The 26,585-nt window shown below is 38.2% G+C and overlaps 1 protein-coding gene across 1 annotated transcript in view; it reads left to right on the top strand.

Annotated features, from left to right (window-relative positions):
• The window catches only part of cog5 (component of oligomeric golgi complex 5), a 74,434-nt gene that overhangs the window by 27,218 nt on the left and 20,631 nt on the right, over positions 1 to 26,585 (top strand). The window contains exons 8-13 of the mRNA XM_084112012.1: positions 13,156 to 13,315; positions 13,409 to 13,521; positions 14,004 to 14,081; positions 17,747 to 17,828; positions 23,058 to 23,259; positions 26,142 to 26,303. Coding sequence (XP_083968138.1) covers positions 13,156 to 13,315; positions 13,409 to 13,521; positions 14,004 to 14,081; positions 17,747 to 17,828; positions 23,058 to 23,259; positions 26,142 to 26,303 — 797 coding nt within the window. The remainder of the gene's footprint in view (positions 1 to 13,155; positions 13,316 to 13,408; positions 13,522 to 14,003; positions 14,082 to 17,746; positions 17,829 to 23,057; positions 23,260 to 26,141; positions 26,304 to 26,585) is intronic.

Raw genomic sequence — 26,585 nt, 5'->3', positions numbered from 1 at the left:
TCAGCTGCCACATGGAGCCATCTCAGGGGTTGAAAGATGCAGAATATGTCCGCTTTTCAGTAAATTCCCATTTTAAAACGCCTGAAATGTTACATATTATCATACAAACGCAGCTGTCACAGTCCTTTGTTTTGCTGATTGCGTCTCAAAATTTTTCTTTCCTTTGATTGACAGTTTAATTTTTCAGCACGCTTTTTGGAGCAGATCAATGCAGGGCTCCAGTTGGAGATGACAGGACTGTTGAAATGCAGACTACAAGGTCAATAATTGATTGCTTTATGCATCTCTCATGGGCCATCAGGTGTCTTTGAAAGCATGAGCTTTCAGGGATTTTAGGTGAAGTTGTGGTTATGAACAGCCCATATCTGGTGAGAGGTCCAGTCAGGAGAGTGTCATCTAGCCTCTGTTTGTTCCTGCATCTTTAATGGTTTCCATTGCGACCACTTGCTAAAATAAGCCTTCCAGTGCCTGCCTGTTGTATTCTTTTTATTTTTTAGCTCCAGGGATTGATTGTGTGATGGTCAGTCACCCCCATATATCTCAAGGTTATTGGCTGCAGACAACGTAATGGCATTGACCACTGCATGATCTCTTTACATTTAGATATTGCGTAATGGTGTATATCTTTCAAAACCCAGTGCACTGCCTCGCTAGACCTTTTTTGGGGACATCATAGATGCCAGTGATCCTGAAACATGCTGTTTAGGTATTTTTTAAACAGTCTCAGCATAATTATTTCATTTAATATCATGTTTTTTTTTCCATTTAAACTTAGATTCAGCGCAAATCAGCTACTTCAGAAGTCATCAGACTAGGTGGAAACAGATTTAGCTCTTGTTCACTTCAATTAAATGCGAATGGCTATTACAATCACAGTTCTCAGTACCATGCGTCTCTAACAAATTCTCTTTCTGCGGTCTCCCTACAACTTTTTGAATTCTTGGCCTATTAGCATCTCATTATAAAACCAAGCGATGCAAGAGCCCCCTGACCTCTGTTCATGTATTTGTTGTTCTGGATCTTATCATGTAGTTCACTGCACTCCTCCATGGCCAGTCCTGCATCAGTATATTTAGAATTGTGTGGGTTACATAAGCCGCTATTCCTCAGCTCATGTGGAGAGATGGTCCTCTTCATTTCGCTCTTTTCTTCTAAACAAAAAAGATTAACTTGGACCTTCTTATGTCTTTAAAGGATTTTTTTGGGTTGAATGCAAGTTAAGCTGTACCAACAGCATCTATCTAACATCTTATCCCTCAGTTTGTAAGAACAATATTTTTTACAATAATGCACTTAGTCTTAGAGTGTAAATTTATGAGGCAAGATATTTTGTCCTGCACAAGTTAAATGTATATATATTTTTTAAGTATCAAGTTATCAATTTAACTGAGTTGACATTAGTTTAATGGTTAAAAATTGCATAACGATACTTTTGAAATATGATACTTCCATACAATGCTAATGAAATCAACATCAACAATGAAATAAAAAATATTGACTTCCACATACTTTTCAGATTAACTTGTATTGATCCCGGGAACATTCCTTTTAGCACACAAGACAATTTCATTAGCGTTGCACGAGACAACATGAAACAATGCATTTGATTTATATATGACATATTTCCAAGTGAAACGATATTTATTTGAAAATTCGGATTTAATGGGATCGAGCCTGACATGATTTTGGGATCAAGTTGGCTATAATGAATAATATTGTTTTTCTATTTTTTTTTATCACAGGTTTCATGTCATAACGATTTGATGAAAAGAAGAAATAAGAAAACATAATGTGATTAAGTCTTAATGCTGCAGGAAATGTTCAACATTTTCTTTAAAAAATGATAGGATTGGAAGGATTCACCTGTTCTTAATAATTGCTTTTTGGTGCATAGTGACATTTTACATAGTGTATTTTCTCCTCTAAATTTAATTAAAATTGTACAGAAGAGTGGCACTTTATATCAGTGCATTCCCGTTTTGAAAGCATCAGCTGTCTGATACGCTGCCATACTGTCAGAAGGGCACTTGAAAAGAGAGTGCATTTGAAGGTCAGAATTCGACATTGACATGCAGAGAGGCAGAACAAAAAGTGTAGCCTGTATCTGCACATTAATTTCAGATGGGATGAGAGAAGAGGAGCTCTGTTAAATTTTTTATCCGCCTTTTTATTCAAATCTTTTTTTATTTCTATGCTCATACATTTATATCAGCTGCTTAAGAGGGGTGTTTTCACACAGAAGGTCGCAAGAGGTCACACTCTCATGTTTTTCTTTCCTTTTCCTTTGTATTGTGTAGATGAGGGGATGAGGTTTTGGAAGTGGATTCTGATTACCGCGGTGAAGGGCTTTGCTTACTCGGCAAGCATTGGCTGGAGGTCATTGAGGTGTGTGTGTGTGTGTGTGGTCCGAGCTGGAGATTCATACTAGTGTCTCAAAGGGCTCAAAATTCACTGTGTGGAGTTGCACAAGTGTGTATACAGACACACATATACAATTGACTACTCTCGCCATGGCTCCTGTCTTCCTGACCCAGAAAAGCAGAGTACTCATGGGGCCAGTGTCCTGTTTCACATGCTTGTAGGGGAATGGACATTAATGCAGCCTTCTCGCTTATAGAAGAGGAGAAATGACAATCTCTCCATCCCCACAATACAGTGACCCTAAAAATATCTTAATGTTACTGCGTTGGATTGCAAAAAATTAAGCCAATTGTCATTTATTTTAAAAAAGACAGCATAAGCACACTTTGCAATCAGAACATTGCACAAAATATTTTACAATAAGGTTCTATTTGTTAACATTTACTAATTATTTAAATAAAAAGTTGTCTGATTTTATTTAATGGACCCGAGCTAACATGAAATAACAATGAAAAGTTGAATTTTTATTAAAAGGGTCTTTTATTGCTGGCAAAATTGGCTTTCAAAAAAACTTGGCTGCCTGTACAGTAGAAAGTACAGTTTTTAATCGTTGCTACCTGACCAGAGAAAACTGTTGCCAAATAGGTAGGAAAACTTCAACACCCATAATGCACTGGGCATGTTGCCATCCAAGGCAACTCCCACAGGTCTGCTATGGATACGCTTATCAGAGTCAAATATCACCTTTCTTTAATAGGAAATACGCTATACAAAAAAATCGGATCTGAGCAATAAATCTAAATTTATTGACCAGCAAGTTCTTATGAAATCATGTGATCAGCTCCGTGCATGACCAAAACAGAGTCATAAAACCTGGAAAAAACGGACCCACTGCAGACATAAATAGTGAAATCACAGGAGTGTGGCTCCTCCACATAATAGATTAGGCGCTGCATGTATTGGAAGGATGTTGATGGTAGAATCAATGACAGTAGGGAACGAATGAGTCTAGGTTTTAACTGAGTCATCTCTGCTTTGACAGACAGATGTGCTTCTTGCCCTATTGAGAGTAAGTGTGCATTACATAAGCTGACCAGCAGAATTGATCATGCGCCCTTTAAACAATACGTCACCTTTATCCATTTCAAGAGGTCACTTGGACAAGGAGTGCATGTGATTGTTGTCTCGCATAGATAGATGGGTTTTGTTCTGTTGATGTGTGGTGCAGATATACAGGCCACATTGCCACAATCAAATAGGGTCATATTGTTTTTCAATAGTCATTTTACTAAACATTTAAATTAGTCCAGATATACTGTTGTTTTTTCCCCCTTTGAATGTTTGTCAGGATGTTCGATTTTCTGCTTTTGGTTTGTGGTTGTACATTCTTAAAAATAATGGTTCTTTATTGGCATATATGGTTCCATGAAGAATCTTTAACATCAGTGGAACCTTTGCATTGCACAAAATGTTCTTTAAAGTGGAAAACAGTTCTTTATATTATTAAAATGTTCTTTACTCTTAGAAAAAGATGGTTCTTTTACTAACATTTTTCTGAAAATTTCTTTGGTTCTTCTATTGCATTGCTGTGAAAACCCCATTTTTGAACCTTTATTTTTAAGAGTGTATTGAAGATTGGGGTCATTTAGATTGAAATGACTTTCCGGTAACAATAAGGTCTCATTTTTTTACAAAAAGGTCTCATTTGATAAAATTAGTTACTAATGATGAGAAATACATATTTACAGTACATATTTGTTGATGTTAGTTAATAAAATGTACACGTTCATTTGCATTAACAAATGTTAACAGATACATGTATTTATACATTTATTTAGTAAATGTTGAGATAAACATGAACTAAGAGTAAATGCTATAGAAGTATTGTTCAATGTTAGTATGTGTTAACTAACTAACGTTAACAAATGAAACCTTATTGTAAAGTGTTATCGATTTTCCTTTCTCTGCATCTGCCCATTTTGCCCATTCTGTTTAGTTTTGTCCAGTGTCATCGTGGGATGCGATTTTTGTCATCCGCAGCCTAATAGACCCATGTACCTGCGGCATGTAATAGAATTGTCTCTCGCTTGCTGCTGAAAAGACGAAACAAAAATATGTTATCCGCCTTGGGCCAAACAAATACTGACAAGAATGTTAACTGAAAACGATTCAATGCTTCTTTTCTTTCTCTGCTATACCACATAACAATTTTACTTCATTCTATGTAAATAAATGCCTTTCACTCATGCATCATTTATAGGCAATCTCCTGCAATTGCTAATGCCCAATCCCTGTCACTAATGATGTGATAACAGCATTTTTTTTATTGTTTCTTCAGGGCTGAACTTGATGCATGACTCAAACTGTGCTCAAGAGGGTATTAATCATTTAGAAATGTTTTATTAGCACACGGCTTAGCTTGTCACTGCATTGTTACTGCGAATGGCAGGACTCAAAGAGCATTTGGTATTTGTAAGTGTCTGAGTGAAGATGTGTGGCTTAATTTGTGCTTTTTTGACTACGTTTTGCACACTGACATTCAAAACATGGTTAAAAGTGTGTCTGTCTGTGTGTGACACAGTGCGTGTGTGTTCTTGAATGGTCTGATCTGTCTAATATTGCTAGAAGCTTTGTATTGCGTGACAGATGGGATTTTTTTCCTGAGAACCTGGCAGTCTCTACAAGTTGCATGTGTGCGTGAATAAAATAAATGGGCTTTAATTTACTCAAATCACGAGTGCAAAAGAGTTCTGCAACAACCACTCACTCCCATTAAAGCTACAATATGTAAGATTTTTGTAATAAAATATCCAAAAATCACTTGCACAGTGTGATATAATTCCTGCAGTTGTGTACTTACAATATCCCTAAAGTTCCCAAAGATTTTTCATTTCAGAGAAATTCCAAATTTAAATAATGGCTCGTCCATTTTCACTTGTCGCCTAGTCAATGACGTAATATCCGTGTTGTCCCTGGTTTCCGCTCGTACTGCCATAGTAACCATGGCGACAGACGTGGAACACTGCGGCACGCTCACGCTGTTGTTGTTTCGTTCAAACATTATGAATCATGGCAAGCAGACTTTGGGACAAAAGGAGAACTAAAACGAGGATCAATATCAGCGTGGCGTTTTCGAGATGCCGAGAGTTAGCGTCTGCGACTAACTTCGACTTGACTTGTACTTTATTAGACAGGTGAGCAAAGGTACATACAACTAATCAGTGTTATATAGCTCAACATGATGAAATGTTAGGATATGATCAGTATGTTATTCTAATGTTGATCTAGCTCACTGATAGTCTCATACAGACAAACTAACACATAGAATAACATTATAACTTTCAACACACTCAAATGTAGTTTAGTGTGATAGTGTAGACCAAGTGAAACAGCACTGCGTTACCTCACAAGTTTAATTCATCAAATAAACTGACCTGTGTGAGTATTAATTCAGCACTTGCGGGTAAGTTAGTTCGGTAGAATGAAATGTCCTTATTCCTTTATATCCGCGGGACTCGTGTGTGGCGAGTGTGTGTGTGTGCGTCTGTCTCTCATTAGCAATCGCGACCTGCTTTATACCATAGTCATGTTAAAAACATCAATGTATTAACTCATCCATAAATATTATTAGATCCTTCGGCATGACGACAAGTTCCATAATTCCGCTTATGCGTCATCAAACCAACGCCTTTGTTATTGTAAGAGGTTAGCGACCCCTAGCGGCGAAAATGTACATATTGTAGCTTTAATCATTGTGAATGATGCAATCGAGTCGTTCACCCTACATTCTTAAAATAATTGTATAAAAAATTGTATTTTGAAAAACAAAAATCTTAAACTAATACTCAAGGACTTTAACTAAATAGTTTATATAGTACTATCATTTTTTTTATTTGATTTGTTATTTGCAGTGATTCATTGGATAGGTCGTTCAGTCCTTCATGAAATAATTTACCCAGGAAGTAGAAAGTATCCAGTCTTGTACCTTTTTAAAAAAATAGTTTATAGAGTTAGTTGATTTGGTTCATGGTGTTATGCTTCATGAATTTAATGTCTATGGAGGAAATGAATGGGGAAAATGCCAAGGTATCTAAAAAAAGTGGATTTGTTGCACGCTATTCAAACTTTACTCGTTTTACTTGGTCCAATGGGCTCAATTGTGCTGGTCACTGAAAAGGTTATGCAGTCACTCTCCTGATATTCACGGTTCATCCATTTTTTGAGTAACCTTTACATCAAAAGCAATGTCTCTCGGGAGTTGAAGCTGCTAAGGAGTGAAAACATTGCCTTTGTGTGTCTTTTATTTGCCACTCTTTTTTCCTGAATCTTTGTGCCTCCCTTTTCTTTTGTCTTCTCACTCACTTCAAACATTACATCTCTGTCACTGTCTCACATTCTTTCTCTGTCTGCTCTCTAAAGACCATCTTGAAGATGGAAAATAGATATGCTGGATTGCTCAGGTAGCTGACAAGCACTCAGAAGGTGTGGCCTGTTCTGCCAATATGGCTGCCTTTGTTCTGTCAGGGGAACGAAGGCAAAAGGCTTGTTTAGAGTGATCATAAAATATTTACAAGATGTTTACCGTAAGTGATGTACTGGACAAGACTTATGTGAGCTGAATCTCACTGCGGAATAAAACACCTCAAAGTCAGCATGGATTGAAAATTTAACATAAAATAGAATATTTAATTCGTGCATATGTTTATTTTATTTTTTTTATTTAATTTGACCTAATAATGTTTGATAAAAATGTCATAACTGGATCTTCTGGTGAAAACGACAGTCTTCTCTCTTGTGATGTATATGTTTTGTGTGCTTAAACTCACTGTAAGCTCACATTCGAGAGCCACGCCCACATCTCAACATCCAATCAACAACCGATGCATAGAACTAAGTCTCCGCCCTTCCATTTCATCGCGACTGATGCTTAGGAGACCAGAAGGCCAACCTGATAAGCCAGCTAAGAAAACACTTTCGACTGGATTAAGCTCTGTTTTTCAGCAGGGTTGTGTATGTTATTTTGAAAGAGCACTGGTACACTGTTACAGATCAGAGACCTGTTAGCGACTGGCTCCCATGTGTGCTGATTAGCACTCCTCGTTCTCGCACGTTGACTTTTCTCTCCCATTACCCATCAGTAACACGTTACTGCCAGGCACCCACCTGACAAATTACTGTTACCATGGAGACCATATGCACATGCTTTTTAACATCCCTTCTCTCTGATGTCCGTTCTTCACAATTAAAAAGTCACACAAAGGTTAAAAGCGCAAAGCTGAAGCAATTTATTTATAGTTGAGTGTCATTAAGAAAGGCTTTTGATTACTAGTACCAGCGAATTTATGCGCAGGCGATATAAAAAACAAAGACGAGGATGTGAAAAAAAGAGCAGAATTTTTAAACCTTTTATGATACGAGCCCACATGTTTTGCTTGTGTGTTTGTCACTGTAATAGTTCTAACACATCACTGTCTTTCCACTGACCCCTTTCACAGAATTGTGATGAATGTTGCTCTAGGGTGACTTAAAAGTCACATGAATTTATGTGCATATGACTGTTCAGACTGCGGTCGCTTTGCAAAACATCTGACCTGTATCAGATTTAGGGCCACATATGGAAGTGGCCCGAATCGAAATATATGAGCAAATATGGCACATATGAGCAAAACTAATTTTTTTTGGGCCAAATTATATATTAGTTGAATTAATTGAAACTGACAAAAAAAAAACACGATACAACATGCATTTGATATTAAGTCTTAAAATGTATGGTTAGTTAATTTCCTTTTAATGTCAATCCAAATCAAAGTTTCTTTATCGCTGAAAATCTTCTCTCTCATTAGCTATGCTGAGCACACCTTGTCTTTCACCTTTCTCCTTTCCATAATCATCGGTTTTCTCCCAAATTGAGTTCATCTCTTCATTGCCTGGTGTTGCGCTGACATTTGCCAAGTGCGTCTTAAAAGGCTTTAATCGGTCTTCGCCGTGTTTGTTTTTGGGTTGCCGTGGAAACACGGAACATAAACGTCTAAGTGATCCATCATCTTTTCACTTTTTCCTCACACTTAAAGTCTCACTTTCGCCCTCTCTCTGTTCTTCACCAGTGCTCTCGCATGGCCATGACACTTCACGAAGTGTGAGCAAATGAACTCCGCATGTTCCAATGGGGCTAGCGTCGGCCATGTTTGCTGTTCATTCTGGAGTGGGAATGACTAGGCCAAAAGGAAAATAAAGTCCCTGTATTATCCATATAATGCATGCAATTCTCATATGTGCTGGGTAATTTTTTTGCTACGCAGCACTTTTTGTAACTTTTAAAAAAGCTTTTAGTAAAAACAACAGCACAAGCATCAGTAAGTATTGGAGATTATTTGATGATAAATTTTACAATATTTTGTGCTGTTGTTTCACTCTAAAACATTATATCCTGCTTGATAAAAGTGCTTGGTGTTCACACTTGTAGTTCGGTTCGCTTGGTTTGTTTGGTCCGGACCCCAAAAAAACAAAAAACATTTAGCCCTGGTCCTCTTTTCGTTCACATCATCATTTTAACACCGAACCTAAAGGCATAGGGATATGTTCACAACCTGATTGGTCGGCTTTTATTACGTATATTTCACAGTGGAAATTTGGAACCAAAACAATGCTGTGTTCTGGGCTAAATGCGCTCGTTGTATGTGCGTAGCCTACATATGATGGTATATGATGGAGCTGACAACTTGTGTAGAGCTTATAAAATGTGTAAAGGAGTGAAAACAGTGGCAGGAATCCTTTCGTCACACACAAAGAAAGATCTGCTGTGAGGAGACACGGTTCTGATGCCTGTGATGGGTAACATCGCGACTATGACGAGTATAAAACAGGTTTGCTTGAGCATACGGTCAGTTTTAGGGTCACATCTAGTCAACTATCAACTTGAATAATTTTTTTGTTTACATCTTGTTATAATATATTGCCAAGTTTTCATCTAATATGATTTTTGTTTTTATGTGTGTATATATAACATTTAATCCAATATTAAAATGCTAATTAATCATCCAGCATAGTAGAAATGACCTGGGCACCGTATGTGGTCAAAGATGTCATCTTCTTATCAGCTATTGGTTCCTTTGACAAATATCTGGATTGAGTCTTCCATATGGTGACAAAACAAACACAGCCAGAAGCTAATGATGCTGGTGTGGTGACCAGGTGTTTTTATGAAAGGAAGCAATTGGCTGGAAATGACAGTGTTGTTTTTCCTCGTGAGGCGCTGCATCCCTACATGATGGGCAAACTCTCACTGTGTTCCTGTTGAGGTGGCATACTTGATATAGTTGCCAGTTCCCTCTTTGGGCTGTATTTTTCTGTGGTTTCTCTAGAAAAGGACATCTACCTGAAGTAGATAGTAGAGATAGTTCAATCAAGCCCTCGCACAGCGTGTGTAATCGAGGTGATACCATCAGTGTGGCATAGTTATTACAGGCCCAGGTAGGAAACATGATGTAGGCAGGTATAATTGTGTGATAGTGGCCCAAAGATGATCTACCATATCCACTCCTTAGCATCCCACCCCATCTTGTTTATCTTGCTCGAACCATTTTCTTACACTTGGTTAAACACTGATACATAAGCTAGTTTTTACTCCCATTATCACTGCCATCAAAGAGAAAATACAGCAAGCGCTAAGATGTTTTCACATGCATTTTGTCTCCTACGTTTCCCTGGAGAAACACGCCTGAATCTCAAGATGGCAGAAATAACATTGGCACATCTTAGACCTCCTTGTACATATGATCTGTAGGATTCAGATACAGTGATGTGTTCGCCAAACATGCCACCTGTTTGTTTTTTTTGCAATTATGTAAGAATCTCTTGAATCTGCAATGTTGTATATAGATGAGCATGCTACGTCTTGCTTTTAAGATGGCAAGACCTTTTCTGACCTTCACTATATGTGAGGGGTTATCTGATATAAACATGCATTCCATTGTGAAATGTAATTCTCCCAAGAAACAAATAAAAAAAAGCACTACACCCTACAAACGTTCATGCGATCCCTTGGACAGAATTAATTTCACATCTGCTGAACAGGGAATGCAGTGAGACTGACAGGGAACCATCTGAACACGCTGTATATGATTTCCCACACTTTGCAACAATAGCCTACCACATGCAAGCCAATCTAATCAACATAGAAGTGGGGTGTACATTTAGTTACATTTCACCTTCCCGTACATGTCTAGCTGTCTATTTTTCCCCTCAAAAATTGGTCTCTTCTAGATTAAAAGCATCAGACCAAATGTGTTTTTCTCCAACTTACTGGTTAAGAAGTGATCGTTGGCCACCTGTTCCATCTAAGTGTTATTTCTGGGAACAAAAGCATAGTGCTTGCCTGGATGTAAGTAATGTGAAAACACCTCATTCACGGCAGTTGGCAGCTAGCCATCCTGGGTCACCGGCTTGCACTGAGCTGATCAAATCCATCTCCACAGTGGCTGTACATGTCCCTGCTAAACCATTATCCCTCCGCAGTTCAGGGTAAATGAGGGCTAACGCATTACATGCTGCGAGTGAACCTGCCGCAAGCAATTAGATCTCTCTCAATCCTCTGTTTTCCTTGGTCTGTGATTCACATCTGTTCCTTGACAACTACACTCAACTGTTGCATAAGCAACAACACATCATTTATGCTGCTGGACAACAGCCAATTTTGGCTTGGTTTGTGAATGTTTCAACTATGGCTGAGCAGTATAGATAAACAATTATACCTCTGTAGTTTTAAGAAAATACAACAATAGATGTTAATAAATGTCTGTAATTACTGCATGTATTTTTACTAAACATTTTAATATATGAAAAATGCCACAAATTGATTGCAGTTTAAGGGCCAAGTTTACTAAACAGGCAAGAGAGCGCAATTATAAAGCAATCTACTTATGCTTTTTTGGGCAGTAAATGATGGAGCAAATACCAGTAAATTGACGAGCGCAAACCTTAATAAATCACCCTGCATGATTCATTTAAATACTCTCCTCCCATAAATCTTGCATCTGAAGGGGAAACTCCTAAAAATGCATATGCAATATAAGGTCAGCCGCAAAAATAACTGTCTACGCCTTATCAACCATCGATGATTTTACACTGTGTATCTTTAGTAAATCCTGATAGTACATTTTTTTACGCCGAAAGAGGGTTTGTGCTGGAGCAAGCTGTTAGTAAATTTGGCCCTAAATCAGACTGTATTAAAACATGTTTTTCTTAACGCTCTTATACTCACACAAGCTATCGTCGTGTGAAGTGTCTTAAAATGTGCTTTGTGACCCTGTAGAAATAAAACTGAAATAAGCACTAATGCATTGCAAATGTTTCTGAGGACATTTTTCCCCTTCAGTCTTACTTCCTAAGATCTTAAGTAGCTACAAAAACAATGCAGCCACCAGTGTATCAGAAATCGAAACGGCCCCTCACTGACACCTGTAATGAGGTCACAAGGGATTGCGGTTTCTTCTTATACTCACCATATGCAGATACTCGCTTGGGTTTCCAATGTTGCAGTGCATAAGACCTATAGATTTTGCAATCTAATTATTAGCTCTTTAAAAAAAACTGTTTTGTCTTTAAACATACATATTGTCCTTCATCCCAATCTTTTTGCATCTGTTGAGAGTATTAGAGTCAAGCCTCTTAAAGATTTCAAGCACAATGCTGGAAGGGGAGGAAACTCAGAGCAGCCCTGGCCTCAGTTTTAGCCTTCAAGTGGGTTTGAAGAGAGAGTGAAGGAAGAAATGTGAATCATTTGTCTGATTAGAGCTTGAAACCACTGATTGCCGCCAAGTACTTTGCCACCACTGATGGCTATATCCCACCACTCTGGCCTATTACTCTCAATCTGTGCACCATTAGTCAAGCACGTAGAAAAAAAAAGGGTAGATTTACTGGATTATCACGTCCTCTTGTCTGCCTTTTGTATTTTGTTGTGTGTTAAGCACATCAGTTGAATTTATATCCATTCACCTGCGGTTTCTTGTGTACCGTTTGGGAAGGCGACTGGGCCTGATCATCTTTGATCCACTGGGATTAGAGTGAAGTTGGACAGGGTCTTGAATTGGTTGTAATGCTTGGCGCTTTCATCCTGGGAGATTAAATTAAAGGCAGGATCAGAGATCGGGACTGTCTGCTGGAAGCTGCTTTGAATGCAGCATTGGAGAGCTTTCTGTTTTGTACTTTAAACGTTAATGTCCTGTAGTCACAGCTTAGCTGAGACGGTTGAATTTGAAGAATTTGAATTTGACCTACTTTTCTAACATGTGCTCTGGTGTTGAGCGTAATGACGTCAATCGGTTGCTCTCGCGGCAAGTGATGCACAAAGTCTATGATCTCTCATGTGGAGACTTGTCTCAGGTGTAAATTTGACTTGGATCTGGAGATGTGAATGTAAAGATTTTAGGAGGTCAGGCATGTTTTAAAGCATTTTGATTTATTTGTGCCAGTGACCCACTTCCCAAATCAACCTAAGACACCTTGTTCAAAACCACTGAACACATAAACCAAAAAAATTATATTCAGGTGAAACAAAATATTCGCTTAATCATGTGAAATGGATTTTTTTATCATGTAAACTGGTATTGGAGAATGTTATTATGCTTTGAAAGAATCTTCAGAATAATGATATTGAAAACTGTTTAGGCTATAGTATTGCACAAGATTAAACCTTTTATGTAAAACTCATATTGCATATTGTAGCTATGTAAATTTTCTTCTTTGTTAGAGTAACCTTTGATTGGTTGATGTTTTTCATTGTTTATCTCGCAGAATCCATCTCAGGTGGGGACGGCTCTACAAGTGTTTTATAACCTTGGCAATCTGAGAGAGACCATAAGAAGTGTCGTAGATGGATACAGGACATCAGTGCAGGAGAACGTTGTTAATGCACTGGACATTAAAGTCCTCACTCAACCTGCCAACACCAGAGGTTTGTTTGTTTAGTGCATTTGTGGCTGTGTTTTAGAGTGCTTGATGATTTTGCATTGTTTTAGTGTGTGCATTTTGTGTCTGCTATGTTTAGGCGCCCCTGGCAGAGCCGTCATGCCCACTCCAGGGAATACGGCTGCGTTTCGAGCTGCTCTGTGGACGAATTTAGAGAAACTAATGGATCAGATTTGTGCCGCGTGTGGTCAGGTAATCAAACTTACACAGATGTTACTATTATGAAACATAGCTATTGTCATTAGGCAAAACACCAGTAGTTCATAGATGTCCCTATCCATTTTGTCTGGTGTTCACTTGTAAAGGCATTAAATATTAAGCTCTGAAATTTACTATTTGCCACTCATGCCTGAGTGGGGAGATCGTTGCTCTTCTCCACTCATATATGCTGTTCAAGTCCGTACATTACTTAGCAACATGCTTAATGCTTTGGCTTCTTTTGAATTTTTTTGGTTGAAAAAATATGCAAAATAACTTAATTTTGTATTAACTATAAAGTGCATGATATTAAAATCTTGTTTATAGAAATACTGTATGAAGGCATATCACACTGTGCTTATTTTTCTGTTTTTTTCCCCCTAATATTTTTTTAAAGCTAGTGTGTTAAGATTAGATGACGCTTGAAAGGGGTCATTTAATACATTGTCTAAAGTTTCTACTATGTTCCTGAACAGGTGCAGCACCTGCAGAAGGTTCTCACCAAAAAGAGAGACCCAGTGACTCATGTGTGCTTTATTGATGAGATCATCAAGGTGAGACAGATGATATAATTTCATACCTACATTTTGCTTTATTTGTTTTTGCTGGAATAGGTGTGCGATTAAATTTCAGCAGTTTGGGGAGTTATGTGTATTGATATTGTGCGTATCCCATATGTGAAGAGTTTGTCCTTGATATCTAGTGATTTATTACAAAGGATTTTTGTGTGTGTTGCCCTTGCCTGTGGCTGACCTGCCTACAAAGCCCCTGCTGGTTCACTTGCTGCTGGCACATTAGCAGTAAATGACATCCTAATTGGTGTCTGCAGGTGGCTGGCCCCTCTGTGACAAGGTTATCTACCCCACACGCATACACACTCATGCACACAAACATATATCCACCACACATTTTCAGCCAGACAGTGATGGGACAATTTTTATCTACATTCTCCATTTGGTTCTGGGTGACTTTGTGAACTAGTGTGTGTTGGCACACGCTGAGTGACAAGAACAGTGTTTGCAAAGGCATATGCAACGCGTTTCCCCTTTGGTATCCCCGACATCCGTGGCTCTCCATTCCTTCAGTTGCGAATGTAGCTAATTACAGCCGGTAATTAAGGTGCTATTTTCCGCTAAATGAAGGGCTAAACTGTGAGATCAGAGCAGTTTAGGAAGGGGTGGTAAGATTTCACAGATGGATTTCAAAGAGAGCATATAATGCAGTGAATTAGGACTGGCCTCTAGCGATGCATTTCCTTAAATCATAACCAGCAAAGCTTATATGCGACATAGACTTCAGAATATCTGATGCAGAATTGTTACATGGGCTGTATTTGGAACGGCACACTACTTATATTATTATATATTCTGTTTGTATATGGTGCACAGTATGCAAATTTTACACATGCATTTTTATGTTTTGATGAAAATTGGTGTCCTTAATGATTTTATAATTTAGATAGAACTTTGATAGATTTATAAAAGCATTAAAACACTCAAAGGAGTGCTGTTTTGTTAATATGATCATGACTGATGGGGTTTTGATTATATAGCTGTGATTATTTTCACAATGTAGCACAAATATACAAAGTAGAGCACAATACAAGGAATACTACATCGCTTTAACATGACCACTGAACCAAAAGCAATATCAACCTTAATTTTAAACTTCTCTTTCTTTACGGACCATCTGGCTAAACTAACAAAGTTGGATTACAATAATGCAATTTCATGATAACTGCACACCACTAGCTCATTTAAATAATTTTTTAGATCATGCGACAACAACATGGCATACTACTACATACTAAGGCTTTCCATTGCATACAGTATTTTGCCAAAGAATGCTAAATTTCATAGCATTTTTGTGTGTGTGTTTGTGAGAAAGAGAAAAGGTCTGTCTCCAATCATACAGTCGCTTTTGCTCTCTTACTCTGTTGGTATTCCTCCCGTTTTCACTCAGTAAACAGTTTCGGGGGAGATGAGTTGAGCGGCTTCTAATCACCTCTTGGAAATCGAGATTTTCGGTCAGAAGATTGAGGTCTGCAGGAATGGGATGGGGGGGGGGGGTTTCCATGGCAACACATTCTCCCATAGACCTCACATTTTTCTTTCCTTATTGGAAAAAACAGAAAGGAAAGGCGAAAAAAAAGTTTGATTCCAGAGTGTGGGTAGTAATACCCAATTTGACCACTTCTCTCGTATTAGTGCAAGAAAAAATTGCATCCGTCTCTCAAGGGTGATGAAGATAATAGTGCTACATCATATGTGTTGATTTAAAACTATTTAATATGTGTTGATATAAAAGTTCAATGACTCTCAGTAGAAGGGGACACCTTGAAATACAGACCACCCAGAATGACTGACAAGGGTGTCTTTGGGTGCTCAGAGAGCCATCAGCTGTGGATGAAAGAGTCTCCCGGCATTTAAAAGGCCCCATGAAAGGTTTTGCAGAGCGGGCACTTCTCTTGGAGCCTCACAAGGCTGTAAAAAGCCCTACAGCACCTCTAAACCTTCAGTTTAACAGGGTGCATGCAAGAGATGAGCTGCATATGAGGTTTAGGAAAACGCATACAGGAACTTATGTTCCGCACAATAAAGCTGCTGTAAGATTCCCTGGAGATTGGAAAAGGTGGGTGAATGCCATGTTTTTTTGTTTTCTTTCTCTGCCTCCGCTTCAAAAGCTGTTTTCAAACTCCCACTATCTCACACCTATATTTGTGGCTAAAACACCCCCCACACACGCACCCATCGGAAAGCAAAACCTGCAAACCGCTACATTTAACAGTTACACAAGTAAGACAGACCTTCCCGTTGAATTCCCAGCTGCTTTTATGTAGCACACAATTCTCTGGCATGAGTTCATCTCCACCGATGGCCCTCTTGTTCACTTCAGGTGTCATTAATGTGAAATACAACTCTACAAAAGAAAAGAAAATAGCAATTGCCTGAAGCAGTGGAGCAAATATGAAACTCGCTTGTAGAGCGAAAACTCTAGAGCGAAAAAGAAAGAAAAGCCAAGATTGGTAGTATTTTATTGATGATGGCACTGAAATCATGCCACTTTGTAGTTTATATTTATAATTATATTAGGTTTATATTTATAAAGTCACATTATTTTAAGAATCTTAGTGTGTTATTTTATTTTAGCCTTATTTTTGATGATGCCACACTGTCATCACTGACGTATTTGGCATGGACGCTACAAGTTTTTTTGTGTGTGTGTGCAAAACCTGATGATTCATGATTTCATAATACAAGGACATCTTATGAACTTTAATGGACCTTTTGTGACCTTTTGTACAATGGAGTTCACATGCTCAGTGTCTACATTTCTTTTAAACTTTACATCAAACATTTTTTATTTATTTTTTAATATTCCTTTTTTTTTTTTTACTTGCTGTTAATTCTAGATTTAAATTAAATCACAGATTGTCATTGTGAACCCACTGTATATATACTTAATATTTTCCAACTTGGAAGTCTTTTTCTTTGGAGAATTCTCAGATTTGTAGCTGCAGAAATTGTGTGAATCATAAGACAGAGTCATTTATATCACTGTAAAGTCAGTGCAAACCCCTTCAGGCTGATGTACAGTGAGTCAGCGCAGACATTCAGAGCATTTTGATACACACAGGTGATACGCACACCAGCCTCTCTACACACACACACACACACATTGAGCAAGCAGGTAGATTAGCACATGCAGCACATGTCCATCAGTGTCAGACCATATTTGTGTTGTCATGATTCCCAAATGATTATAGACTTCCCTATTTACACACAAATACACACATGGTTCAGACAGTCATTATTCTGTCAGTGATTTGCTAATGCCAGTGTTGTCTGAGTGATAGCATAGTGTAGGGTTTTTTCTTTTCTTACACCAAAATGATTGTAATTTGGTTTCATTTGACAATTTTCCACCCTTTCTCCAAATACTACAACTTTTAAGACTAGTGTATGTAAATAATCTGTTATAGTCTAATCCCTTTGCATGTGAAATGAGTAAGAAGAAAATGTGCTTAATCGCCATGATTGTAGTTTTAATTGAAGGTTAAATGTGACCTGGACATTGGAGTCACTAAAGACAATCATATCAGCTTTGTTTGCATAGTGTGTTAATGTGTTTGTTTTTGATGTGTGTCAAAGGCCATTGTGGTAAAGTTCAGCTCTGGCTGGTGTGTGTAATGTGTTTTCTCTATCTCTATTTCTCTCAGGATGGGCAGCCTGACATCTTGCACACCTTCTGGAGTTCAGTCACTCAGACGCTCTCTGAGGAGCTTCAGAAAGCCACAGCTGGTGAGTTTCAGTCTGAGGTTTTTGTTTAAGACGATGCCCTGCCATGCATCTCAAAAGCTCATTCTGTGTGTGAGTGTGTTACACAAGCTCCCCTCCTGCGCCTCGTCTCTCTCTTCTCCTCCGCTCTTGCTTTCTTTTCATCACATTGCAGTCGGATTCAAACTCTATTACCCACGTACACACTTCTGGTGTTGCTTTTGAGAAGACTGACTGTTAACCCTTTCCTCTTCTAACTGAGCTTGTAAGCTATCTCAGATATTGTTCATCTGCAGCCTTTACACTATCATCTCGAGCCCAGAGGGCTTCTTGGAGAAGCGTTTACATTTCCGTAGTCTCTGATGACTCTTCAAGCTTAGACGCAGCCAATGAAGAGAGTCCAGCATAAAGCAAATAAAAAATGATCTTTCCACTTATCTCAGGCTGTTATCATCGCTAAGGAGCAGGATGAATCAAGGCAGATGTTTGGTTACAAGGGAATATGGAGGAAAATGGAGACCTTCAAAGTTCAAACGTGAGATTCATGTGACTCCATAGATGTGTAACCAAAACAGACTACTCTCTTTACACAACATCTCAGTGTTCGCAAATAAATGAAAGCATTATTTGCAGTGTTGGGGAGTAAAAGTTGTGACGCTATTAACTTTACAATTATTAATAAACTGCAAAGTTAGTATGTCATATGATGATTCTTTAAGTGCTGTATGCTTTAAATTAGCCTGTAACTGGGCTAGCTACCATTTCAAAGTCGCTTCTTCCATCAAGTGGGATGGAGTGAGATGGATTCAAATGATTTTCCTTGGACTTTTGTATTGTATATCAACTGATGGATTTCTAGGCTGGTAACAATGCATTTTACAGACAAATTTTATCCAAAGCTACTTGTAAGTTCATGCGTTCCCAAACCCATGACCTTGCTGTTGTTAGTGTCATGCTCTGGTAACCAAAAGGTTATTGTTTGAAACCCCAGAAGGGACATTTCATGCACTATAACCATTGCTCTCTTGATTTAGGCACTTAACTCTCGGTTTCTCCAGAGAAAATGTTTTCTGGATGAATGAGTCTGGCAAATGAATAAATTTAAATTTCATTTCTAACTTCATTGATGACATCTCCATTATTTTGGTGGCAGTATTATAACAGAAAACCACTCTTGATACCACAGAATCGACTCATTAATGGAGCACATGGCTTATGATTGCAACCAGTGTCTATCTTAATTAAAGTGCTAAACATCTTGGACAGCACGTCCACCCTGCAGAGACACAGTAATTTAGACCGTGGCCTTGATGGTGTGGCCCTATTGATCCCTACCTGTGTTATCACGACCTAAAGATGCTTTGTGCTTCACTCCCGCTGATCAATAGAAGGCAAATAGGAGCCTTTGCATCGATTTCATTATCCAAATGCTTCTGCATTACTCCCTCTTATAAGCTTTTATCAAGCCTGATTTGAAACCTCTCAATCAACTTGCTTTTATACTCTCAGAACCCTAGGTGGCTTACTTTCATACATCTATTAAGGGAACTTTGCCAAAATACTCTCAAAAACGGAGAATGTTCAAGGTGAAGATGCTCTCAAAAAAACTATTATGGCTCCAAGTGGCCATCAGAAAACGTTTTAGTTCTCAGGTCGACTGTTATAGACTCTGTCTTGAGACATCACTGCTCCACAAGCCTTCAAAGAAGATCTGTTTATAAATGATTTATCGCTCTCTCTTTGTCCTAAAATACGTTTTGTAACAACTGACAGCTCCCTGCCTCTTCCCAGAATTCTTTCCTGAACTGTTTGCCTTTCAAAGAGGATGTCAAAGGATGAAGCCAGTATTCCTCTCAAAGCTTAGCGTGAGCTTTGTCTTCCACATTGCTTGAACCCTGGGGACCCATCATGAATTATTTTGCTAACCATCAGAGTGCTGGTTTAGGGTCAGTTCTGCTGTTTTTATTATTTTTCTTATTATTGTATCACAACATGAAAGGCAAAATCTTGGACCTTGACTAAAACTTGTTCAATGAACATGCCATTTTTCACCATTTCACCACTGACATTTGTTTGTTGTTGTTGTTTATGCACCTCATCATCTTCCCTGAGGAAATATTTTCTTGACAGTCAAGGGTTGTGTTTGTACACTGCTCTATGGCAGTTTTATGAAGTGAGGAAATTTAAGCTTCACTGCCAGCAATAACTCAGAAACGTAGCATCAGCTGAACATGTTTACAGCTCATAGTCAGCACTCCATCAGTAGAGCAGAACTGCCGTGGCTCGCCTTTGTTTGGGTGATGGTGAAACAAAGATGGAAACCATTTAAAATTCTTGCGCCTCTGCTCCATTATGCATTCATCAAATCAATCTGCATAGGAAACAATCTGCATAATATTCATAATGAGCCTTTAATCACCTGTAAAGTTGGGTTATTACCATATTAATGAATAACTATTTTTATACAATTCCATCTGTTTGACTCTCCATGCATTCTCTTTATTTGGCGTTATTTTTGTTAGAGTGGTTGGAGATTAGGGAATTGTGGTGTTTCAGCTCACTGAATCGCTAAGAGAGGATTTGTAGTTTTAAATCATTCTAGATGGTCATATGGTATTCACAAAAATGACTATTTAAAGTCAACCCTGACTATGGTTTGTGTCCTTTTAAACAAAAGTTGCATTCACAATTCAATTAATGCTATTGCTGTAGTAATGCAGTCTTCTTAATAGGGCTGCCCCTTAATTTTAATTAGTCGGTTAGTCGCAAAAAAAAGTCACGCAGTTTGTGACGGACAGATTGGAAACTCAGCTGGTCTATCTGGTAATTACAGTATGTTGGCCAGGAAATCCAAACATTCAGCTATCATTCATCGACCTAACTATGGCTTATCATTTGAAACTTGTGAGTAGTAGTGTAACGTTTACCACTTTACTTGCTCTAACAATAACCTGGATAAATGTGCACTATTACTGTCACATATCCAAGTGTTCGTGAGGACTAAGCCAGAGACGCCGGCGCGATCACTTAAATTTATTTCTGATAACAGTGGAAAGAACTTAAAATACAGATATAATTTTTGGTCATACAGATAAGTGTAAGATAACATTCAAAACTGTTAAGGGTCTACTTTTATTTTATAACAACAATTTGTGCTTTTGTTTGTGCAATTTTTGCAATTTGTAAAAATTAAGGAAAGAAACAGGAGTCCTGGGTAATGTCTACTTTTAAATGAACCAATTTAAATCGAAAACAAATATTCTCTGATAATGTAATCTGTATGAAACATTCATTTCTCTCTATAGGCGCATACACTATACTGCAGAGATGATGAGTCTGTATCGTCAACTGCATCTTTGCACCGACAAATCACTAGTTTATAAAAAAAAAAAAAAAAATGTTCAGATAGTCTCCGTTCTGTTTTTTTACCTGACACATTCGTATTACTTTTGCCAGTGCGCTGCGGCAAGCTTTATGCGTGTGCTTGAGGGCTTGATCTATATTTTAAAGGCTGAATATTATGGTTTGGTATTTCTCTGTATTATAGAACAGTGTTTCTCAACCCTGAAACTCAAACCATTTTCCGATGCCACCCTTCAGTATATATTTGTGACCCTGGATCACAAAACCAGTCATAAGTCGCTTGGGTATATTTGTGGCAATAGCCAACAAAACATTGTATGGGGCAAAATTATCAATTTTTCTTTTATGCCAAAAATCATTAGGATATTAAGTCAAGATCATGATCCATGAAGATATTTTGTAAATTTCCTACCATAAATATATCAAAAATTTATTTTTGTGAGTGAATGCAGCAAAATCGCCAACAGAAATTGACAACTTTAAAGGCGTTTTTCTCAATATTTCGATTTTTTTGCACCCTCAGATTCCAGATTTTCAAATAGTTGTATCTCGGCCAAATATTGTCCTATCCTAACAAACCATACATCAATGTAAAGCTTATTTATTCAGCTTTCAGATCATTCAGCTATACATCATGACTGGTTTTGTGGTCCAGGGTCACATTTAAGTAATTAAATTAATATCATAAGCGTGCGATTTAGTCGAATTCTGGCTTAAAGGGGTCATATAATGCCATTTTTGTACAAGCTAATATGATTCTTTTGGGTCTAAATTAAAAGTTTGTAATATACTTTAATTAAAAATTCTCATTAGTATTGTAAGAAAACACTAATTTTACCTGGTCAAAAACAGCTGTTTTCAGCACGCCGTTTCAGTGCATGTGTCTTTAAATGATAATGAGCTTTGCTCACCCCGCCCCTCTGTTCTGTGCGTACACAGTTTGTTATAACCATAACACAATAATAACGCGTTGTTCATTATAAACGTGGGATTATGAATTATACTGAGAACGTCGTACATAGAAAACATGCCGTAATGTACCCTGAGTGTTAACAGCCGCATTCATCGTGAAGCGTGGAAGCGATTTGCAAAGATTAATATAAAGGTTAATAAACGTTACACTCACTTCTTCTTCTGGAGGTGCAGCAGGAACACGAATAGTTGGTACCGATCCTTTTTTCAGGAGCAGTTTCTTAGCAAAACCAGCTTTACTGACCCTCATTTACAAAGCAGTCTGGTGTGTGAAATGATTTGCACAAACATGAAAGCATTGCTGTTGATCGTGGGGAATATTCCCTTCGAAAACAAAACTCAGCCACTGCGTCTTCAGTGGTTCGTCAAAATGACTGCTATGTTCCTTATTTCACCCAAGAACAGAACACCACAATCGCTTAGACGCCATTCTGCTCATAGACAGTGCTCCAGCGTATCAACAATGACCGCGCCGGTCCACGCGGATGATGACTGACAGCTCGCTCACGAGCGAGGGCGGGTCTGATTTGAAACGCTGCTGTCAATCAACAATCGTGGGAGGGGCATCGATTTTGTGACGTCACACGGTCGAACGGCTTGATTAGAGACAGGGGAAAACATATAAGAAGATTTAAAAAAAAAAACACTGGATGGATTTTTATCATTTTATGATGGTTGTGTACAGGCACTGCCAACACACATTTCAGTACAATCAACTTGTAAAAGTGCATGTACCATTATATGACCCCTTTAAAATAACAACTACCAGTCAACTCAAAAAAGTCGGGGACAGCACTGTTCTAAAATCTAGCCAATATTGGGACAAAGACACAACAGTCAACACATGAATTTATCCATGTGTCCATCTTCGCTATTTAAACGCGTCCCCTTCTCTATTTATTTTTCATTTGTTCCCAGCATCCACCTTCCTGAAGCAGGCTCTGGAAGGAGAGTATCCCAAACTCTTGAGGCTTTATAATGAGCTGTGGAAGCGTCTGCAGCAGTACAGCGCAAGCATACAGGGGGCGCTAGCGAGCAGTGGTGCGGGTCTGGATGTGGAACTGCCAGCATCAGAGCATGATACTGACGATATGTTCACCCGGACCAAACCAGACTATGAGTGAGTACTACCATTATGATACATGTACACTTACTCTCACTTTTTTATTCTTCTGTAATTACTTAACGATTTGATCAAGTTTAGTCCCATACAGCAATGTTAATAGTTTCTGCCAAAATACAGTAGCTGCTACTATGTTTTTTTATGACAATGGTGGCTAATACGAAGTTACTAGAGTTTTATTGTAGTAACAACAGTAACTGTTATGAATATGGTATTTTTGTAGAAACCATTATTTCCATGAAACATTTTTTTCAAGGGGAATCCACAGTAATGCTTTGTTTTTAGTACAAAATTGCAGCCATCAATCGCTGAAATGAAACATGCTGACTGATTTAACATTTTGGGATGTTAAATGCAAGCAGTCAAACAGAAATGCCACGATTTCTCATCATAAAAACGAGAAGTTCATTATCTACACAAGCTATCATCTTCCTAATCATTCCTGGTGGCGCAACAAAGATTCTGCCTACCCGCAAAGTGCTCTCAAAACTGCTGTCATTAATCACACAGCGTTTCTGCCTTTCACCTGGATAGAGAGATGCATTAGAAAGCAAAGAAGCTCTTCTACTTTCAGGCGCATTGTCAAATAATCTCCTAGAATGCATCAACGTTTCTGCCACTGCTCTGATCAAACACCCAGATCCCATAATCACGATTGTCCCCTAAACGGCCCACGTTTTACGCACAGTTGATCCTATCGCATAATACAGCTCAAAAAATCTTGTCAAGATGCATGACATGGCTGACAACCAGCAATTAAAGCCAAGATTATTACAGCATCTTGTCAAAAACTAGCAAATGTCAGGGTTATGTGGGGGGTAAACGGTTTTCTTTGTATTTTATTTTGCAGAAGTTCAGTAGATCTATATTTGGCTCACATAAAAGACCTTCTTTGTGGTAGAGTTCTGTTTACTGCTGGAAGTTCAACATTGAACAGCATTCGCCGGGTTTAGTTTAGAGAGAAACTAAATTGATGCTATTGTTATGGAGAAATCTATCATGTGTTCATTTGATGAGCTCTTTTTGTTCTGTTTTTAACAGTCAGGTTCATTTGGTTTTTAGTTTCTGACCTTAATGATGCTGATTCTCTCAGCCTGTTTGACAGTAGTGTCAAGGTTTCTACAAACGCTTACATTTTTGGGTTTTAAGCATTTTGATGAAAAAAAGGAAGCGTGCATAACTTATGATAATGAATGACCTTATTACCCTCTATTTCACATTATTTTTGTCAAGTTTTTTTGTAATTATTATTTTAATGGTGATTCTTATTACTTTCATATAGTGGGCCCTATTTTAACGATCTGAAACGCAAGTGTCAAGCGTAAAGCGCAAGTAACTTTGTGGGCGGGTCTTGGCGCTGTTGCTATTTTCCCGGCGGGATAAATGACTCTTGCGCCCGGCGCAAATCTAAAATGGGTTGGTCTGAAGTAGCTTCATTATTCATAGGTGTGGTTTGGGCGTAACGTGAAATAAACCAATCAGAGAGTCATCTCACATTCCCTTTAAGAGCAGGTGCGCTAGTTCTAAAGCGGATTCCTATTATAACGGCGGATTTGCCAGGCGCGCGCCAGGAGCGGTTCACAGCCGAGGAGAGCAACGCTCTCGTCACGGCAGTAAAAGAGAGAAGCTACATTGAAATGGAGAAACCCACCCAAATTAACTTCGGTTAAACAGGCGTATGATAATTTGGGTAAATGTGTAAGCTAGATGTATGCTTTTATAATAAATTGTCTATCTATCTATCTATCTATCTATCGTAATAATGTATGATTTGCAAAAATGAAAACTGCTGCTTCTGTGTAGATGAGAGAATCAAAGTGTATGTGTGTTGTGCACACGCTACATTGATTATGGCCAAGCATGCGCCCTTAAAATAGCATATGAATAACATGCGCAACGCGCCACTGACTTTAAACTATTTTTTCCTGGTTAGTGGCACAATTGTTTTCTAAACCTGCAAAATAGCATGAAGGAACGTTTGCGCCGGAACACGCCTCCTTTTTTGCGCTGAACCACCCTGGGGAGCGCAAGTTCATTCCCTAGTTTAGCGACGTGCTTCTGTGGAGGGAAAAGTCCGCTGTGCGTCGGGTGCAAAATAGGAATGATACATGCGTCGGTGTACAAAGTCAATTGCGCTGGGTGCAAGATAGGGCCCAGTATGTTTTACTGTATTGCAGTAAAAATACTAACTGAAATGTTTTTTATTTAAATCAGAATAAATGCCAGAAAACTAATACTATCAAGATGTATACAGTAAATGCAATTTAAAAAAATAAATCATTACTTTTTTTATTTTATAGTGATGAGAATTCGATTTTTTGCATTATGATAATGAAAAATTTATAATCAAATAATATTCTAAAATATGCCTAATTTTCAGACCTTATAATAATATAATGAAAGGTCTGAAACTTTTAATGAAAATGGTAGCCATTGGGGAAACAGTCATATCTCAGTTATGCTTTTTATCAACAATTGGTCAAACAAAAGAATGATTATTTGAAATTAAGAAGCTGCCAGCCAGGAGAAGTAATTTATTACAATGGCCAAATCAAATGCTTGAGGCTTTGATCCCTATTGAGATGAGGAGGGTAAGTAGGCTACGGTTTCATTAAGTGCCATTCGGTACTTTTGATTTAGTCTAATTTGTAATTATCTCTACGGGCAGGCCTCTGATTAAATTTACAGATTTAGGTCAGTGAAATTTTATACATACACGTCACGTGTTTATCAAAATAACACCATGTACTCAGAGTACACAAAGTGATAATAGTTTGAGACAGAAAACACTTTGTCTTTACACACGTTGGCATTTACTTGTTTTACATATACTCTTTGTGAAGCACATTAATAACTGTTTTGATGGGGTTTTTTTCCAGTCCAGAGAAGGATCTGAAGGATTCTCTTCAGCCATATGAAGCAGCCTACCTGTCCAAGTCTCTGTCCCGACTCTTTGACCCCATCAACCTTGTTTTCCCTCAAGGGGGCCGAAACCCACCCTCTAATGATGAACTGGAGAGCATCATAAAAACAATAGCCAGGTACACCTCCAAAATACATTATAACTCTTTCACTATACTGCCTTCTAAGATATCTCATTTTGGCCAAATGTTAAAGGGTAAGTTAGCTGATTTTCAACCAGCTTTGTATTGTAACAATGTCAGTAGTATATGTGATCCTGGACCACAAAACCAGTCACATGTCGCACGGGTAAATTTGTGGCAATAGCCATCAATACATTGTATGGGCCAAAATTATCGATTTTTCTTTTATGCCAAAAATCATTAGGATATTAAGTAAAGATCATGTTCCATGAAGATATT

This window comes from Abramis brama, assembly GCF_963993115.1.
Source record: "Abramis brama genome assembly, chromosome: 4".
In the NCBI taxonomy this organism is placed as follows: Eukaryota; Metazoa; Chordata; class Actinopteri; order Cypriniformes; family Leuciscidae; genus Abramis; species Abramis brama.
This window is presented reverse-complemented; position numbering and strand designations above follow the sequence as displayed.